This window comes from Lynx canadensis, chromosome C1, assembly GCF_007474595.2.
Source record: "Lynx canadensis isolate LIC74 chromosome C1, mLynCan4.pri.v2, whole genome shotgun sequence".
Classification (NCBI taxonomy): Eukaryota; Metazoa; Chordata; class Mammalia; order Carnivora; family Felidae; genus Lynx; species Lynx canadensis.
The window spans coordinates 28,790,667-28,810,237 of record NC_044310.1 but is presented as its reverse complement, the minus strand read 5'-3'; the positions used below and the strand labels follow the sequence as shown (position 1 = coordinate 28,810,237).

Sequence of the window (19,571 nt, the reverse complement as noted above, 5' to 3'; positions counted from 1 at the left end):
GATGGAAATACTGTTGTGAGGACTTAGGTAGTTAGGCCTCTAAAGAGTCTGCATAGCAGCTGGCAGCAAGCTGACCCTCACTCCATGACAGCTGTTGCTGTCCCCACTGTCCAGTGGGGGCCTCAGGCAAGTCTGTCTACCCCTCTGCCCCCGATTCCTTATCTGTGAATCCATGCCTTGCAGGACATTGTGAAAACCAGATGACAAAGAGGAGGAAAATCTTTGTGAGCCGGGAAGGGCCAGGCAGGTGTCAGGGTTCAGTTTCTTCTTCTTTCCTCTGTGACATCAGGCCCTGCTCACCCTCTGGACTTCCAGGCCCTGATGTCCATCCCCAAGAAGGAGGATCTAGCATCTTCTCTAAAGTTTCTCTTACTGTTCTTCGCCACGAGTACCACTGAGCCCAGGTGGGGACTTGCGTGGAGAGAGGGGTTGGAGAAGCTGTGGAAGAAACGGATGGAGCCCTCCCCAGACTGTCGGAGTCAGCTTCTTCCACCTGGTCCCTGCTCACCTGAGGGCTCTTCTCCCTTCTCCGCCTCCCCACTCCTTTCCCCTGTCATTCTCCAAGGAGCGTGGGTCTGGCCCTGGGTCCAGGCCTCACTTCTTGGTCCTTCCTCAGGGTCAGAGTGAGCAGACTTACTCCACGGTGAAGACAGGGGCACCCGCGGTCACTGTCACCAACCTGAAGCCGGCTACCCGCTACGTCTTTCAGATCCGGGCGGCTTCCCCGGGGCCCTCCTGGGAGACTCAGAGCTTCAATCCCTCCATTGAAGTGCAGACCCCAGGGGAGGGTAAGTGATGTGTGTATGTGGAAAGGGCTCTGGGCAGAGAAAACTCAGGCATGGGGCTGGGGCAGGGGGACAGACTGGGGAGGGGGTGGTCCTCTGTGCAATTAAGGGAGCCCGCAGAACAGCTCAGTTACAACCTGAATAGTTACCGAACTTGGAATCCACTGACTGGGGCCTATTCAGTGACATGAATAAGTTGGGGGTGGGGAGGCCTGTCCTGGGGGAGCCCATAGGGGAGGGGCTCACGAGCAATTCTAACCCATGTCTCCAGCTGGAGTCTCCCAGCCTCTCAAGACCTCTCAGGTCTTGTAGAAACATGCTGTGCCCTCTCCAAGATTCTTGACTATTTTTTTGGGAGGAGTTTCAGTCTCATGGTCACTTCTTGCTCGGATGGCTAAATGCTTTCCCATTCTGCTGCTTTCCCTCTGCCATGATACAGGCTCACACACGGGATGTCATTCCTTCCCCCACCAGGCCCTGGAGCGAGAGGCAGGCTTCTGTGCAGGCTGGGGCCCCAAAGGGGCTGCCCTGCAGCAATAAACAAAACACAACAAGAATTGTACCCATTCAGTGGGGGAATTGTGCGGTACATGACTAATTCCTCCAATAAAGCCGTCATCAAGACAAAACAAGACAAAACAAAACAAAAGCTGTACATCAGACATCAGATCCCCTGATTCTAAAACCGTGCCGGCTTCTCCGTGGTATTGTGCTGCCCACTTCCTCCCTTCACCTCCCTCCCCTGGCTCCTCTTCTCCCCACCCCCCACCCCCAAACTCCCTTTCATGGTGAGCGATGAGCAGCTTAGCTCTGGCTTTGGTGGTTTTGCCTGCTGCTAACCCCGCCCTCAGGATCTCACCTCTATCTACCCCGAGCAGTTCATGAAAGTATTTTCCTGGACAAAGGCGGTTCCCCCTAAGAGGCATTCTGACACCAGCTGTCAAGATAATAATTCTTTCCAACCTGCTACACGAGTCTAATCCAAGATAGGAAGAGCTCTGAGCTCCAAAGGGAGGTGGAGATAAAATGTAGAGGGAGTCAGGCTTCTGGGAAAAGAGACGGTACTTCTTGCTCGAATGCCTGTCTGTGCCAGACCTCGGCCAGGTGCTGGCGAGAGGAGATTAGAGCTCTGTCTTGAAGGCTAGGGAGCATTTGAATGCCAAGACGCGCAGGGGAGGCATTTCAGGTAGAAGAATCCACCTGAACAAAGGCTCACGGGCTGGGCTGGAGTGGGCGTGGTGGGGGCAGGAGCTGGGGGCTGGCTGGTCGCTGAAAAGGGCTGAGGGTTTCCATTCATTTGGTCCTTCTCAGTGAGTAGACCCTGCTCGGACCCCCAGCCTCCTTTGCTGTGGTCCTGGTTCTGCGGGAATGGGTCTCCCAGTCTGCAGAGCACTTCTTCCAGTGAGCTGTGATCCCAGCTCAGGAGCACAATGAGGGACGGTGCTTCAGCACTGTATCAGTTATCCATTGCCGCGTGACAAATTACCCCCAGGCGAGTAGCCGCGAACGGCAGACATTCATTCTCTCGTGGTTTTTGTGGGCCAGGCATCTGGGTGCGGCTTAGCTAGGTGCCACCGGCTCAGGGTCCCTCGTGGCTGCGGTCGTCTCAAGGCCTAATGGGGAGAGAATCTGCCTCCCAACTCAGGTTCTCACTGGCTGTTCGCTGGGGGCACGTGGTTCTCTGCCTCTTGGGCTTCTCCCTAGGGCTCTGCATAACACAGCATCTAGATTCTTCCTGAGACAGTGACAGAGAGAGAGGGTGCCCGAGACAAGCTGCAGTCTCTTGTCACCTCATCTTGGAGGTGACATCCCATCACTTTGGCTGCATTGTTTGTTAGAAACAAGTCACTATGTCAAACCCATACTCAAGGGGACTAAATAATACCAGGAGGTAGAGAATCCAGCGGGGACATCTCAGAGGCCACCTTCCACAACTGCCCCGTCTCCATTTCCATGTCCACACGGATACCTCATTCCACATAGTTCTTGGCAACTCCGCCCACCTCTGGCCTGACCAGACCCCAGGCCATGTCCCCACCTCTGGGAACATGGGCTCTAAAATCCCCCCTTTGACCATGGCCTTGTTGGCCCCTAACTCTCCCTCCCTTTTCTGTCCCTTGTCACTTGACTGTGACATCTTTCCGACAGCCCTGGGGCTCCGACCTCATATCCCAGGCTGTCACCCCCCTTCTGGCCCCATGTCACCCCAGGCGCTACAGATCCTCCCTGGGGAAACGCTCCCCAGCTGTGCTGGCCCTCACTGCCCGGACGCTGTGCTGCACTTGTGTTCCTCCTCCTGGAGCCCAGAGCCAGCGCAAGTCCTGTGTCCCACGTCTCATCTCATCTCAGTGGAGTCTTCAGGGCTGCATAGCATCTCCCCCATTCTCGATAGTTTCCCCAAACCTGCACCTCTCTCGCGCACCTCCTGTCCATCCCTGCTCCCGGCCGCAGATACTTCCAGCCCTTCCCCCTCAGGCAGGAACCCTGTCCATTGCTCCCTGGCTCCCTGTCACCCTCAGGATGAAGTTCCCACTTCTTGGCCTGGCATCCCAGGCCCTCCGGGCGCCCTTTCATCCCCCAGTTCCCATTTTCCTCCCGCTGTCCAGCTTCACGTCTTGGCGCTCTCAGCCTTCTGTGGTCTGTATCCCAGCCCCACAGGATGGCTTGCCGTTTTCCAGACCCAGCATGTGCGTCTGAGCACCACCCAGACCTTTTCCGATCTCCCAGGCCCAGAGCAGATGTCACGTCTCTTCTGCGAAGCCTTCCTCGCTGGCTTTTAGGAAGTAATGAGCATGCCTCTGCTCAGCAGTCTGTTTCTGTTGTCATTCTGCAGTTAGGATTTTTGTTTCTGTCTCTCCCACTGGTCTGGACACTCCTCCAGGGCAGGGATTCTGGCTCATTCATCACTGTCTCCCCAGTACTGGCGCCAGCCTGTCACCCTTGTTGGATGGATGGATAGATGGAGTTGAGAGCCTGGGGTCCTCTAGGCCACTCTCTTGGGGACATAGTTCAAAGTGGAGACTTTTGGAATCAGGTTCAGACCTCCGGCTCACCATGTATTAGTCGTGGAACCTTGGGCCTATCACACAACTTTTCTCAATGTCAGTTTCCTCAGCTATAAAATGGAGACACCACCGCCTTACCTGCTTGTTGTGACAACGAAACAGGACCATTTAGTTAAGGCACGTGACACGGTGCCCTGAATGGAGTGTGTATTAAACATTAACTCACGTTGTAATTGTCGGTGGATGGTCTGGATGGGGCTGGGGAGCTCAGGTGAGAGGCTGTGCCCCCTGCAGAGCTATGTTAAGTCAGTGCCCTTCGGAAAGGCAGAAGGAGAGGTGCAGCCCTGCCTCTCTGGACCCCTGGTCCTCTCTCTCCGAACTGGACTGCCGTGGAGGTGCCCGGCCCTGAGAGAGGAGGAAGCTCCAGGTGCCAGTGTGGTTGGTGGGGCTGCCTTGGTCCCTCTGCTGTGGGAGCCGGGGCCAAGTGCAGAGGTGCTGTGGGGGGTGGGCAGGCGTCTGCACTGGGGCCTCCCCAGGAGCCTGGTCCTCTGCCTGCCTCAGCCTCGCGGTTTACCCCCAGCTGCCTCAGGGTCCAGGGACCACAGCCCTGCGGTCGTCGTCACGGTGGTGACCGTCTCAGCCCTCCTCGTCGTGGGCTCTGTGATGAGCGTGCTGGCCATGTGGAGGAGGTAGGTGGCCGCTCCCAGCCTGGCTGGCCCCTGGTGGGTCGTGTCCCCGTGTGCACTAACATGTGCTCACGGCCCCTGTGTCTGTACCTGCGTTTGCGCACATGCAGATCTGCACACGCAAGCATACTGCTGTGTAGATCCAGGCTTGGCTCGCACGGGCCCCGGCCCCTCCCCCGCTCGCTGCTCCCGCGGCAGCCAGCATTGCAGCTAGCTCAGCCGCTCTGGGATGAAGGGGATTTAGCTCCTTAACTCATTAAATGTCAGAAGGCATCACTGAGGATGGAATCAAGCGCCAGCTGCTCCAGTGTGATTAGGGTTCTCCTGAGGCGCTCAGAGGCCCCCCAGCCCCTGCCCGCCGGGGATCCGGAGGCCCTCGAACACAGGCGAAGGGAAGAAAGGCAGAAATTGCGTGTGGGAGGGGGGAGGACAGGGAGGGGAACTCATAAACCAGAACCTCCCCCCCACCCCCCAACGCTCAGCAGAAGGAAGCTTGCAGGAGAGTGGGCAGAGAAGGGGGGTGGGAGGAGGGGAAAGGATGTGGAGCTTGAGTTTGGTTCAGAGAAGATTCCAGTCCTTTTGCATGCAGCAGAAACCTCACAGCGTGTATTTGCCCCTTCTCCCCACGGCTACACTGCTGCATGCAGAGGTGCCAGGCTGGGGCTGAGGTCGGCAGACTTGAGGGTTGGAAAGTCTGCGTGTGATGCGCTGGAGCGGGGGTAGCAGAGGAGAGTGATGGCTGGTCAGGGAGCCACATCCCAGCACATCTCAGCATCCCGGAACTGCCTGTGGGTTGAAGGGACAGCGAGCATTCACCCGGCACTGTCTGTGTGGCCTTGAATGAGGCACTGCAAGCGACTGAGGAGGGGAGGGCCTTGACCTGTGGGTCTGGGAACCAGCTCTGCCTGGGCCAGGACAGTCAGGGAGGCAGGACAGGAGTAGTGAGCCCCTTTCCAGTGCTCAGACGCCCATATTGGACCAGTTGGAAAGCTGGAATGTCCAGGAGCCAAGAGCCTCTTGTCCTGGCTGGGAGCTTAAGGGCTCAGGGAGACGGGAGGAGGAGCAGAGAGAGAGGGGCATAAGGAGCACCCCTCCAGGCAGGGACTGTGCAGGACAGGAGTAGCTGCCCAGGAGCACCTTGGAGACAGATGCAGTAGGGTGGGCAGAGTAAGCCACGGTCGGTCTCAAAACCCGCTCAAAATCCAATGGCACTGAAGTGGAGGTGGGGAGAGCCTGCCGGTCTCATGCCAATGGGCATGGCACCTGTCCGGCGCGTCCAGCCACCTCTGCAGGCTGGTGTCTGATGTCTGCAGTGCTTGCTCTGTGCACGGTCTCCTCGCCTCCACTTCCTCTCCCCGCTCCATCCTGGCCCATCCCCCTTCTCGCCAGAGGGTGTTGTCCAGTGGAAGCTTCTGGATTTCTCTATGACTCCTCCATCCACTCAGTCTTGCCCCCTTCCTTTCCACCCACCTCTCCTGGATGATTCCTTCATTCATGGAAGCAGGTCCCCACTCTAGGAGACTTCAGTAGCTATTGGATGACTGGTGGCTTATTGGGACTTATAACGGACAGCCCTTGGCTTATTGGTTCTTGAACTTCCTCATTCCCAAGGACCTTTTCTTCTGTTCCACCTCTACGTCCCTCTCCCAGATGCTGCCATGGACCTGGCCATCGCCCCAGATACGGAGTCCAGCTCTTGCATGTGTGCCCCGCAGGTGCCCTGTCCTTGCAGCTTGCCCCCTCGGCCGCATTGGTTGCACCTGCTCCTTCACTGCATCATTGCCGCCCCCCAGCTCCTCACCCCCAAGTCTGCACACCTACCTGTCTCTGTACCCGCCCGCCCCCTCCCTTTGCTCTAGAGGAGGTGCCTTCCTCCTGCTCCTTCCCACTGTGATCCGCACCCCACCCCTTCTCGCCATCACAGGAACCCGTACTATTTCTAGTGCCCCCCCCCCCGCCCCACATAACAGCTGACATTTATTGACTGCTTAGCAAGCTCTGTGCAACAGTGCTGTATCAGGTAGGGTTGTCTTGATCCCGATTTTATTAAAGAGAAATCCCAGCCTCCCTGTCCCGCAGCTACCAAGTGGAGGGGCTGGGAAGCCAGTCTGTGCATGAGGTTCCAGAGCCTGGACTACTGACCACCATCGTGACCATTTTATCCTAAATGTCAGCCTTTTCCCCCTTTCCCATCCGTACAGAAGGGTGATCTTCTCTCTCCAGTCTCCCTAACCGCCCCTCCTTGGAGCCTTCACGCCGTCTCTCTCCTCTGCTCCACTTTCTCTTTCCTTCGTTCCTGTGACAGTGTCACCCCTGATTTCTTTTCTGTTTCCCTTTGGCTTCTCTGGTGGTTCTTTTGTGATGTCCTCCACGGCTCCTTTCCTCCCTACCCGATCTCTCAATGTTGGGGTCCTCAGACTTGTTCACAGTCCCCCTTCCCAGGCTCTGTCATCTTCCTGGACAATGCCCCCAGCTCCCAAACTTGTATCTCCAGAGCAGACCCTTCCTCCAAACCCCCCCCCCCCCACTCCTTTCTAACTCCTTACTCCTCGCCCCTCCCTGCTTACTCTGTAGGCTCAGCAGACCCTACCGGCTCAGCATGAGCCCTTTGCCACCCCGTCCTGGTAAACGGCACCACCATGAACAGGTGGGCAAACCAGAACACCAAGAGTCATTCCTCCCTTCTCTCTCCCCCTTTCTGCCTTCTAGCAGTCTCTGAGCCCTGTGCCCCTGTCACCTAAACGTCACTTGTGTCCTCTTGCTTTTTGTTCTCTGTGTCCATACTCACCCTGTAGCCTGAGCCACGGCCAGCTCCTGCGGGGCCACAGCTGCAGCCAGGATGATATTTCTAAAATACAGATTGAGTCATGACACCTCAGCACCCCGGGGGCTCTCCTCTGGGCCAGCAAGGCCCTGCCTCAGGGGCCCCAAATCCAGTCTGTGGTGCTTTTGATGGTGATGCCGTACTTTGGTCCGTGACTGCCTCTGCAGGAAGCCGCCCTTGATGGTCTAGGGGGTCAGGTCCCTCCGCCGTGTGTTCTCACAACGTTGTGCCCTTCTCCCCTGTTGGTACCTGTGAGCGGGCTTGTGACTGATGCTCAGTGCTTGTTTCCCTGGCTAGACCAAGGCCCCCCTGAGTGCAAGGGCCACCTGAATTGCTCACCGGTAGGCAGGCAGGCAGGCAGCTTGGGTTCAAAGTCGGGGGTATGGATTTGGGTGCCTCTGGAATTGCAAGAACGTGCATCGTGTCTCAGAGCGAAAATAATGAGGAATAATTAGGATGAGGGGTTAGGTCTGGGGCTAGGGTTATAGGTTGACTGCTTTCAAAGCAGGACAAGCAAGATCTGGGGCACAGATCTTGTGGTTTGGAAGGGATAAGGAGCTGCCACCCTGGGCGCTGGTGAGATGGGAAGGGGATGCTGCCCAGCTCAGAGAAGGACTCTGCACCTCCGCAGGCCCTGCCCCTATGGCAAAGGAGGTCAGGATGCCCACGACGAGGAGGAGCTGTACTTCCACTGTGAGTTGTTGCCTGGCCCCTCCTTAGCCCTCTTCCTTGCTGTGCTTGCGTAACTACTCCCCCCACCCCCCCGGCCACGGGCCCCCTTCCTCGGGCCCATCTCTGTCTCTCTCTGCATTGCAGTCAAAGTCCCGACACGCCGCACGTTCTTAGACCCCCAGAGCTGTGGGGACCCGCTGCAGGCTGTTCATCTGTTTGCCAAGGAGCTGGATGCAAAAACCGTCACACTAGAGAGAAGCCTTGGAGCAGGCAAGCTGGGCTTCCAGGGACCCTTGTATAGCCCAAGAACCGCCCCCTTCCACTCCATCCCACCTCCATCCTGCAAGCCCGCCTCTGCCCTGAGGCCCTCCCCCATTTCCGGAAGCCCTGCCTTCACCCCAGTCCCCACCTGGCCAGGAGGCCCCTGCTCCACACCAAACGGGACCTCCGCCCACCAGGTTCCAGGGAAGGGGATGGCAGAGGAGTCCGTGACCCTGCCTTCCTACCCTCCCTGTCCCCAAGGTCACTGAGACCTCCCCGCTCTTGCCCTTTTCCAGCCGGCCTCTGCAGACTGCCACTGGCAGAGGTTTAGTCCCGGGCCTTCATGGGGCAGTGGGGAGGGGCCTTTGCAAACTTGGGACCAGACAACCAAACCTCAGTTTTTGCCCTGGCTCTACCTCTGCCCAGTTGTGTGACCAGGGGCGCGTGCCCTTTCTGCTCCAAACCTGTTTCTTGTCTGTAAAATGAGTGCAATAGCTGCCTCATGCAGAGCCGAGGTGGGGACTCTGCAGCCCTCAGCACCCCGGCCTGGCTCATAGCAGGTGTTTTGCTCTCTGCTCTTCAGTCTCCTGGCCTCCTTCCTTCCCATCTGCAAACCCTCAGCCCCGGGGCTCAGAGAAGGCAGCCACTTTACCAGGAGCCAGACACTGTCCCCGATACCGTTGCCAGACCCACTGGATAGAAGCCAGAAAGGGGTAGTGTGGCAGAGGAGATGTCATCGTCACCCTTCCTGGGTCACCCTGGGCTTTAATAGTCTTTGATACACTTGCATGTGCAGTATCCTCTCTGTGAGTCTTTGAAATCTCCTGCTGAGGCGGGCCGGGAGGAACCCCCATTTCACAGGGAAGAAAATCGAGGCCGAGAGAGGAAAGAGAGGAAGCCCATGTCACATTGCTGGTACTCGGTTTACATGATTTGAACTCAGGAGCTCTGAGTCCCAGGTCAAGAAGAGCCTGTGATCCAAAAGTTGCTTTCGCCTCAGCTCACCCTGCCTGGGTTGGCCGGGGGCGGGTGACCTCCGGGGGACTGTCTGAGGTGCTATTTCCTCACAGGGCGGTTCGGGGAGCTGTCCTTCGGCTGTCTGCAGCTCCCTGGCCGCCAGGAGCTCCCCGTGGCCGTGCACACGCTGAGGGACGGCTGCTCCGACTCTCAGAGGCTCAGCTTCCTGGCCGAGGCCCTCACCCTGGGCCAGTTCGACCATGGCCACGTCGTGCGGCTGGAGGGTGTCGTCACCCGAGGTAAGGCCCTGTGCTCCGCAAGTATGGGGGTGGACACGGGGTGGAGGTGGGGTGCCCTTCCTTCAGCCATGGAAGGCTTAGGCCCTTCCTAGGCCGCCCAGGATGGAGAGAAGGCCTCAGCTTGCTTTCACTGACTCGGGGGCCCTTCTGACCCTGAAAGGCCTTTCTGACCTGCAGTGACTCTGTGGGGTGGATCGCCTGGACCTTGGGTGATCTTTCTTAGCAAACTTATTGCAGCTCCTGACTGTGGTCCTCCTACGGAGGTCTCCTCTTCTGTTCTTTGGCATAGAGGATCCTGGGCCCCACAGGAGGGTGGCACGACTGGGGAAACTTGTTTCTGGCCGTCTTGGCCCCGGGCTGGGGCCCAGGTGGGGGAGCACGTGTGCAGGCAGAGGGGAGCAGGCAGCTCAGTGGGTGTGTTCCCCTTCCCTGGGCACAGGAAGCACCTTGATGATCGTCACCGAGTACATGAGCCATGGGGCCCTCGACGGCTTCCTGAGGGTGAGTGGCCTGGGTCTCTGGGGTGGGGGAGGGTACTGATAGCCATGTTATTCTTCGTCCCTCACTTTTCTCTTTGGTGGGACTTGCACTTGGCATCATTCCCTAAAAAGGTGCCCACTGGCCAGGCTGGCCTGGTGGGTCACAGGGCAAACCCAGAGAGGGCCAGGTGACTTCCCTGAGGTCACACAGCACCAGGGAACTGAGTGTGTAGCACTTCCTCCCACAGCGGCATGAAGGCCAGCTGGTGGCCGGGCAGCTGATGGGGCTGCTGCCCGGGCTGGCGTCAGCCATGAAGTACCTGTCGGAAATGGGCTACGTTCACCGGGGCCTGGCGGCCCGCCGTGTGCTGGTCAGCAGTGGCCTTATCTGCAAGATCTCTGGCTTTGGGCGGGGGCCCCGGGACCGAGCGGAGGCCGTCTACACCACCATGGTGAGGATTCCCGTCTCCCAGACAGACCTGCCCATCAGACTGCACCAGAGTCCCCCTCACCCACTTCTCCTGTCTTCCTGGCTGTGTCGGGGCCGCTGCCTGCAATCCCGTCCCTGCCCCCAGTTGGTCCCGAGTAAAGGCCAGCATGGGCCTCATTTTCTGGTCAGCTTATGTGCCTTCCCCAGACGTGCAGCTGAGAGGATGGCAGGTGGGGCTGGATCTGGGGCTGTGTGGGGCGGGGAGCCCCGGGTGTACTTGGGCCGGTCCCTTCCTGCCCCTGACGTGCTTGTCCGTCCACAGAGCGGCCGGAGCCCGGCACTGTGGGCCGCCCCTGAGACGCTTCAGTTTGGACACTTCAGCTCTGCCAGTGATGTGTGGAGCTTTGGTGTCGTCATGTGGGAGGTGATGGCCTTTGGGGAGCGGCCCTACTGGGACATGTCTGGCCAAGACGTGAGTGACCTCAGGCCCCAACTTCCTGACCCCTGCCCAGTGACCCTTGACCTCCTAGCCTGAGACCCCACTTCACTGTCTGCTTGCTTCCGGTCTTGCCTGGCCACTGCCTGAGTCTTCCTCAGGATGGGATGTGCGCATGCGTTGGAGGGACTTAAAGCTTCCTGTCTGCCCCTCACCTCCGTGGCCCAGGTGATCAAGGCAGTGGAGGATGGCTTCCGGCTGCCGCCCCCCAGGAACTGCCCCTCCCCCCTCCATCGACTGATGCTTGACTGCTGGCAGAAGGACCCAGGCGAGCGACCCAGGTTCTCCCAGATCCACAGCGTCCTGAGCAAGATGGCGCAGGACCCAGAACCCCCAAAGTGTGCCGCGACCACTTCTCCCAGGTATAGCCGATGCCTCGGCACATTCCCGCCTATCCCCAACCACGCCAGATCTGGCCGGCCGACCTCTCACTCTCCGTGAGTGGCCTCCCCACATGGCCCACATCCAGCTGCCCCACCTGTCCTGCTCCCCCCCCCCACCCCGTCCTCCCCCACCTGTCCAGCTACGCCTGCTCACCCAGTTGCCCCAGATAGAGCTAATACTCTGCCTGCCTCAGACTCATGTACATTTTCATCCATCTCAGTCACTCTGCTTGTCCTGGGTTTTGCCTCACACATCCCAGTACAGTGATCACTGACTGGGTGAATGTGTGTGGAAATCGTTCTAACAAGCTTGTAGTTCCAATAAATAGAATAAGTGAAACGAATATTAGTTGCCCCAGGTATAATATAGGTCACCTCCCAGACTGTCCGAGGTGTGTCCTGTCCCCCAGACTGTTCCAGATCCTCCCAGTACCTTTGGCTGGCTCAGGTGTAATCCACTCTCTACCTACCTGACTGGTATCTTGAAACCCTCACCTGCTCTGGGGGTGCCTCATGCTCCATGCAGCCACGTCCACCCTGGGGCTGGGTCGCCTTCCCCATCTCCTGTCCTCTCTCAGGTGGCCTCTCCTCAGGAGAGTGACCAGGTCTGGGCACCAGATCCCTGCTGTCAACTGACCACAGCCCCTCTGCTCCCCAGGCCTCCCACCCCCCTGGCAGACCGTGCCTTCTCCACCTTTCCCTCCTTTGGCTCCGTGGGCGCATGGCTGGAGGCCCTGGACCTGGGCCGCTACAAGGACAGCTTTGCCGCAGGTGGCTTTGGGAGCCTGGAGGCCGTGGCTGCCATGGGCGCCCAGTGAGTCCGAGGAACCCCGGGGGCCCTGCCCCTGTCTACCCGGGACCCTCCCCCTCACCCCCTGCCTGTCCTAATTCCAGACCCTTCCCCTGTCCACACAGAGGGAGGGAGAGTGGAAGAGGGCCGAGCCTGCTGGGTCTGACCGGCCCTTCTTTCAGGGACCTGGTGAGCCTGGGCATCTCTTCGGCCGAACACCGGGAGGCCCTCCTCAGCGGGATCAGTGCACTGCGGGCGCGAGTGCTCCAGATGCAAGGCCAGGGGGTGCAGGTGTGAGCGGCCCCAGCCCTGTCAAGGACCCTGGCCAGCTGCGCTCCACGGGTGTGGAAGTGAGCATGCTCTCCCTGCACTCGGGCCCAGAGCTTGTTCGGGACCGCGGTCCCCCCATTCCTCCGCCTACCCTTCCCATTTCCCCAGTCTGGACACCTTGGCTGCTGACTCCGTCCCCCGGGGCCAAAGGGTTTAAATCCCTGGGGAGAACCCCTGAGATGTGGTCCCAGAGACCAAGGTGGTCAGGGCGGGGAGGGGAAATGTAGCTTTAAATCACCTGGTTCATGTTTTTCTGTCTTCCACACCCACTGGGGCCTGGGGCCTACCCCAGTGGGTGCCCCTTTGCCCCACAGACCCATTGGCCGGTTGGCGGCACGGGCCCCTAGTGGGCTTCCGTGAGACCTGGCGAGGACCCCAACTGCCCGGCAGCCCATCCTGAAGGGCCTGCGCTTGGGCTCGGCCCTGTCTGCACACTGGTCCTGAGGCTCAGGCAGCAGAGGTGGTGCTGAACTCAGGGGCTGGACCCCAAGGGCCCTAGACTCAGGAGCTGATTTCTGCTTCCCCTGCCCTTGGGCTGACAGTTCAGGGTGAGGGTGAGGGTCCTGACTAGGCCATCAAGGTCCTGGTGCTCCCCTGAGGCCCATCGTGGCCTCCCCTTTGCATTCCTTTTATACATTCACTGGTCGGACATCTGCAGAGAGCATGAGGGGAGACATCTTCTCTTCAGAGGACCCGTGAACTTTGCTTTCCAGCCTCAGAGGTGGACTTTCTCTCTCTGACAGGCTCTGAGCCGCACTGTGCAGATAGGAAAAACCGAGGCCTGTTGAGGAGTCAGGGCCGGGGCTGGAGTTAGAACCCATGCCCCCAGCTCCCAGTCTAGGGATGAGGTTGGCTCTGGAGAGAGGGTCCTTGGTCCTATTTTGTGACACCAACACTCTCCCCCCAAGGTAGCCCAGGGGTGCTCTGAGGTGACCCCTTCTTGCAAATTCTGTCTCCTGGCCACCATTCAGCCTCCCGTGGGAGAGCGCCTTCTCCCTCTGGCAGGAGGGGCCACACTGAGCTAACTCCTGAGTTCCTTATCCAGAAGGGCTTGCCAGAGGCAGTGGTGATCGTGAGGCCGGGGCTTTCACAGGATGGCAGGAAGGCAGCTGGATCTGGACAGGGTCCCAGGGGCTGAGTTTGTCCGGGACATCCCTGGCATATGCCTACCCTGGGTTTGGCATGGGGTGAGATGGGTGGGAAGGAGGAGGGTGTGAATGAGACACAGAGCTGGCCTTGGCCCTTGGAGGGCTCAGCTTAAGTGGGGAGATGAGCTCGGGCATCGAGAAGTACTACAGGTGCACCTTCCAAAAATACCCCAGGCCCCACGGGAGACCTCAGGGTCTGTGGGCCGTTGGGCCAGAGGGCAGATGGACACTCATGATTTGTGTACACGGAGGTGTGTCTGGAAGGGCTTCTTGGCTGAGAGCAGATGCATAAGGCCTGGAAGGTGGGTGTGGGGGCTGTCTTTCCTTAGCGTGGGTGGAGTTTTGCACAGGCCAAGGCGGAGGGCCTAGGACAAGAGGCATCCAAGCAGAGGGGCCGGCATGAGGAGGAGGCTGGAGGCTGGAAGATGCAGCGCATTTTTGGGGAGCGCCCATGGTGGGGGATGGTGCCTCACAGCAGTGCCTTTGGCCTCGCCCTGCCAGAAGCTGCTCTTCTCTCCTTGGAGCCCCTCCCTCCGCTCCTGACCTCCTAAGCACTGCCCCAGTCAGTGACTTTGAGGGTATAGCGGTGGTGGGGTGGCGGGCGGGGGGGTGGGGAACTTGAGATCCTGCTTCTACCTTTGCCGGGGCTGGAGGGTCTGGCCCCTTGCCAGGTGCCCTCCAGGCTCGCCCCTCCCCCCACCCAAGCTTGGAAAGGACCAGTGTCCCTTCTTGGGTGAAGGGTGCCTCATCCCCATCTCTAGCTACATCAATCATGCTCTGAAGGTCCCAGGCCCCTCCCCATCCCCTAGCTGTTCTGCAGAAGGGCCCTCTGGCTGTGGTGACAGGACTTCGGTGTCCAGGGTAGACCTCCCCTCCACCGAGGAGCGAGGTCCCGTAATCCTGAGGGCTCCCAGGCCTCTGCCCTGTGCAGATGCAGGCCGATGGCTCTCTGGGAGCCCTTACAGATCTATTTTTGTATGGAATTTATTCACTGGACAGAGGGAAGTGGCCTGCAACCCTCCGGCTCCCCCATCTGAGCCCATCCAGGGAGGGCAGGGGCTGGCTGGGGATGCAGTTCCTTTGACTAATTCTGGAGATGTTTTTATATTTCCTGGGTTCTATATGCAGGACAAAATAATAAAAACTTGTCTGTGATACGGTACCTCTTTCAGTGACAGTTGCTTAACTGTTAAGAGCTTATGTGGGGAGGGTTTCCACCCTCCCCCAACTCCCCGTGGGGTGTCTCCAGTGTGTGTCTGAGGTCTGTGAGATTAATTGAATGACTCCTGCCATGGAAGGCTTCCCAGTCTAGAGAGGGCAGCCTGGTCTCAGAAGTAGCAAACCAAAGAAGGCTTCCACCCCCCCCCCGCCCCCACCAGGCAACACTCAGGTGATGGTGCCATTTTCTGAGCTAGACAGTCACGGGGAGGGGAGCAGGTCGGGTAAGGTGTGTGCGGGGAAGGCGGGAAACGACACACTAGATTTTAGATGTGTTTGAGGTCTTGCGGGAGGTGCGGGTGGAGATGCCCCTCCTGGAGATCGTGGGTGCTGGGTCTGGAACTTGGCACAGACGCGGGCTAGAGACGGAGCTTTGAGGGCCGGGGTGGGGCGAAGTTGATGCCTCCGTGAGGAGGCTCCTTGAGGAGCACTGGGAGGAGAGGGAGCTCTGGAGCAAGTGTGACACTGCCCAAGTCTGGTGAGGAAGAGCAGGAGACAGAGCCTGAGGGGAGAAATGGGGAGAAGCCAGGAAGGAGTCAGCCATCGAGGCGAAGGAGCAGTGAGTGTGGGTGTGAAATACGGAGAAGTCTCGCGAGCAGAAGGTGGGGGAGTGGCTGGGGTGGGGGGATGTTCCCCGGGGGGCTGCGTAACCTACCTCAAGAGGGGGCTTGCAGGACAGAGCTCCTCGCCCACAGTTCTGGCGTCTAGAAGTCCGAGGTCAAGGTGTCAGCAGGCTTGGTTGGCTCTTCCCGAGGACTTAGGGAAGGATCTGTTCCAGGCCTCTCTGCTTGACTGGCAGACGGCCGGCTTCTCCCTGTGTCATCACATCGCCTTCCACGTCCAGATTTCCCCCCTTTCAGAAGTACTGGGCTGGCCCACCGTAATGACCCCATTTTAAGTTGATGACCTCTGGAAAGGCCCTGTCTCCGAATAGTCACTTTCTCAGGTACCAGGGGTTAGGACTTCCACATGTGAATTTTGAGGGGACGTAATTCAACCCTTACTTGAGGATCGAGGAGTGGGGTTTGGGAATCTCCTGCGGTGTGCTGCAAAGGGAGGAGAGTGGGATAAGAGAGTGATTAGGGCGGAGTGGGGATGCAGGCTGAGTGCTGGAGTGCCCCTTGAGCGCGTGCGTGCACGCGCGTGCGCACACATACACACACACATACACGTGAGCCCCTGCCCTTTCCGGTTTGCTAGTGCTTCTGCACTCCCTGCACCAGGATGTCCATGGTCCCAGCATGGAGAAGGTGTCTTCTTTATTTGCTTCGTCAGGCCACGGGAAGCGCTCAGGGCCGGGGCTGGGGTGGCAGGGATGGCAACACGTGACCCCTTTCCTCCCTTCCTGTGCTCAAAACCAGTTGAGCACTAGTCACTGGGACAGACGGACAGCAAGATACCAGCTTCTTGATAAGGCTGACTGGAGACTGTTGCTCACTATGTTCCTTCGAATCAAAGATGCCATTGAGTGTGAGATGTACCACTAAGCAACATCACAGCCAATTCAACTGTATCATGCCATCTGCTTGGAAGATGCATCCCAACTTCAGAGATGTTAAAATGTGTAAAATGTACGTCTTCGATAAATGAGTGGTGGTGTATCGGGGCCAAGGGCCTTTCCCTGAATTAGACCCTCCTAGTCCCGGGCTGAGCCAGGCAGCCACAAGCCTCCTCTGCACGGGCACCTTTGCCCGACCCAACTTCCTGCAGGACGGGGAGCAGACCAGCGTGCCCCCGGCTCGTGAGCACGCAGACCTGCGGGACAAGCCAGGTGGCACCGATTCAAGCTGGTTATCCCACTGGGTAAGTCACTTCTCCCCGAGGGTAGGTTGGGGACGGCGGGAGTGCTGCTCAGTAAGAGGCGTGGAGACAAGGAGTGGAGGACCCCCACCAACACTGAGCACAGCGCCTGGCGCACAGCAAGTGCCCACAAAATGTCATTCTTAGGAAGGTGTAAGGCAACGGGTAGATGTATAGTATATGGGCAGTAAGGAGCATCTCCGGGCAGCAAGGCTGCTGCTGTGGTTTCACAAGCTGTTTGGTCATTCAGCGAACCCAGCACCTACCCTGTCGCAGACATGAGGATGTGAAGACCTCGCTGCCTAATGGAGGGGCGGGGGGAGGTTGGGGGTCGGTTAAGTAAAAAGCACGAAAGACACAGCATTAGGGATAAATCCTAGGTGTTGTGGGAGTCTAGGGACCTTCCACCTGACCCAGTCCCCAGGGAGGTGCAGGAGGGCCCAGGGGAAACCGTGTAGCATGTTCACCGTCCATATTAACCTAGTATTAACCGTGTTAACCACGACTGGGTTAGCGGATCCCATTGCCCCCTTCCCACCGCTCAGGACGCAAGTACAACTCCTTACTGTATGACGCCCTCTCTTCAAATCTCTTGGTACCCTTACCATCTAGCCCTCCAGCATCTGCCAGTATCTAGGCAAAACCTTGCTAGTCTCCTCAGGGTGCCTCCCGGGCCCATTTTAGTAGCTGGGCCCCCTGGGGTCTTGGGCAGCAGAGAAGAGCCAGAAACTTTCAGTTCACGGATGACCTCGATGCTGACCTGCATCTTGTGGGCAGATGATGGGTATCTCGAGCCTCGCTCCAAGGAATATGTTTTGACTGAGACTGCTCGTGGAAGTTGAGAAAAACCAGAAACCCAAAATTTGTTTCCCCGTTGCAGACACCTTACATCACACCCCTTCCCAGATAGACTGCATCTGGCCCCATCCGCTCCCTTCCCCGCCACACTCGTCCTTGACAGTCAGCCGGGGCATGGTGAGGACGGTTGACATGTGACCCTCTGAAGGGGTGTATCCTCGGTGTGTCCCGTTTCCACCCCGATGGCTCTCAGCATATCGTGGCACGCGGCGTGTGATTGTGGGCACTGAAAATTTGCAGATGGGGAGCTGGGGTCTTCCTGGCACCCCGGTGCCAAGGATAGGTTACGTCCTCCACCATGTGCATCATCTGTCAGAAAATGCTAGATGATGGCAAAGTGTAGAGGCAGGCAGTGCAGGTGACAGCTCTCAGGGAGTGGGCGAGGGGCTAAGGGACTTGTTCAGTAGGTGAGGCAATGCACGTGGGGGAGAGAGAAGGCCGGGGGAATGCCTCATCTTGTAAAGGGAGGAGGCACCTTTTTGCCAAATTGGATTCCAGGCTCCCATTAAGTGGAGAGCCCGATGTGGGCCCCAGTTCTAATGAAGTCTCTCCCGGCACCTCCCATTTCTGAAGTCTCATGAATGATCTACCGTTAAAACCTTCAGCACGTGTGTCATCTTGAACTTGAGGTGTGGGTCAATAACTGTCAGTGTGTAAAATTAGAAAGGAAAACACTCAGCGGAGCTCGTACACGTGTAGGTGCTAAGACGTACCTTTGTTCTCCATTGCAGGCAAACCCATTAGTTCCTTTGAGCTAAAAAGTGTGTCTGATACCACGAATAACAGTTGCTTAGGTGATGTCCTACCCATTCATACCCCAAGAACTAGCTCTTCATATGAGGTGGTAAGTTTGGAATTCTTTCAATAGGAAGCCCCAAAATAGGGCTTCTGGAAAGATCAGGAGGCCTGCGGGGCAAAGAATGAACCTAGTGCCTACTGGATCTCTAGGGCTCTTGGCAGCTGCCTCAGTGCCCTGGTGAAGGGGAGGACCCAGAGCAGCTCCGCTTGCATCTGCTTGATACCCACAGCGGCGGGGACTGAGTCAACTACCGGGGCGAGGTCTGTAACAAAGGGCAGTAATCTGGCCGGGGTTGCTTTGAATGGAGAGGATTCTCTAAGGAAAGCTGCTCTCAGCTCCAGCTGGCCGTGTTGCCAGATCTTATTTTTTGGAGGCTAGCAATCATTTTTGTGAAATCTCACCATTTTTAAATTGTTAGTAACTAACTTGAAAAAACAAAATCCAATGAAATTGTGTCTGTGAACCCTGGTTTGCGGACTGGCAGTAGGATTTAAATTTTTTTTTTCAATTTAAATTTCCTTTGCAACATCCCAGCCCTGTGATACATCAGACCGTGCTTTAAATCCTGGGATGGGGGAACTCATGACCCTCCAAGTCCGCCCTTCTGTGGAATGAACGACTGCTCCATCTTCACCGCACAGGATGGGCACCTATTAGGCACCTGCTGCATACTACACATTTCCTACAGCTGGGTTCTTTTAGGCAGTGGTGCAAGCGGAATAAAACGGAGAGGGTGGCTCTGGGTAGGGCACGTCAGGTCCTAAGTGTTTCCTTGATGTCAGGCTCTTGACACCACAGCAGATGAAGGGAAAGGCAGAAGCCTCAGGTTTGGTGACTGAACTACTTGAAACGAGTAGCCTTTATTCCAAATGCTGTCACTGACCACGGGATCCTTCCCCCATCAGTCACTGTCAGTGCTAGGTGAGTGGGGCTAATGACCCGTTTTTCTCTTCTGCCACTAGTTCCGTGTTGGTCATTTTCAGTGTAGAAAGAATTTTAGGAAGGCAGATCTGCCAGAGCCTACGGATTCTGGGAAGCGAGAAACACGATCGCTGCATTCATTACCCGCGCCCCTGCTTTGTTCCTGGCCAACGAGCTCTGACACTACTGGCAAACTACAGATACCCTGGATTCTGTCCTCCCGGATGTCAATTTCTTGCTCATGGAACAAAGGTGTTGGGGGAAACCTGCTCGGGGTGGGTCAGCTATGCCCTGGATGCTGGGGTCAGGGCCCCTTCTTCAGACGTCAGATTGTGCCTTAAGGATGGGTTTCCGCAGCTTCTGAGGACCCCCACTTGATAGCTTCAGCTCCCAAACAGTCTCTAGTCCAGACAGCACAGCTTGGAGATGA

At 57.7% G+C, this 19,571-nt stretch overlaps 1 protein-coding gene across 1 annotated transcript in view; it reads left to right on the top strand.

Moving 5' to 3' along the window:
• EPHA10 (EPH receptor A10) overlaps positions 1-14,091 on the top strand; it is a 38,470-nt gene extending 24,379 nt beyond the window's left edge. Inside the window, exons 7-17 of the mRNA XM_030327947.1 lie at positions 617-788; positions 4,371-4,479; positions 7,932-7,993; positions 8,117-8,242; positions 9,304-9,489; positions 9,929-9,990; positions 10,217-10,420; positions 10,721-10,870; positions 11,063-11,256; positions 11,936-12,091; positions 12,250-14,091. Coding sequence (XP_030183807.1) covers positions 617-788; positions 4,371-4,479; positions 7,932-7,993; positions 8,117-8,242; positions 9,304-9,489; positions 9,929-9,990; positions 10,217-10,420; positions 10,721-10,870; positions 11,063-11,256; positions 11,936-12,091; positions 12,250-12,364 — 1,536 coding nt within the window. The 3' untranslated portion in view covers positions 12,365-14,091. The remainder of the gene's footprint in view (positions 1-616; positions 789-4,370; positions 4,480-7,931; positions 7,994-8,116; positions 8,243-9,303; positions 9,490-9,928; positions 9,991-10,216; positions 10,421-10,720; positions 10,871-11,062; positions 11,257-11,935; positions 12,092-12,249) is intronic.
• Positions 14,092-19,571: the final 5,480 nt, after the last annotated feature.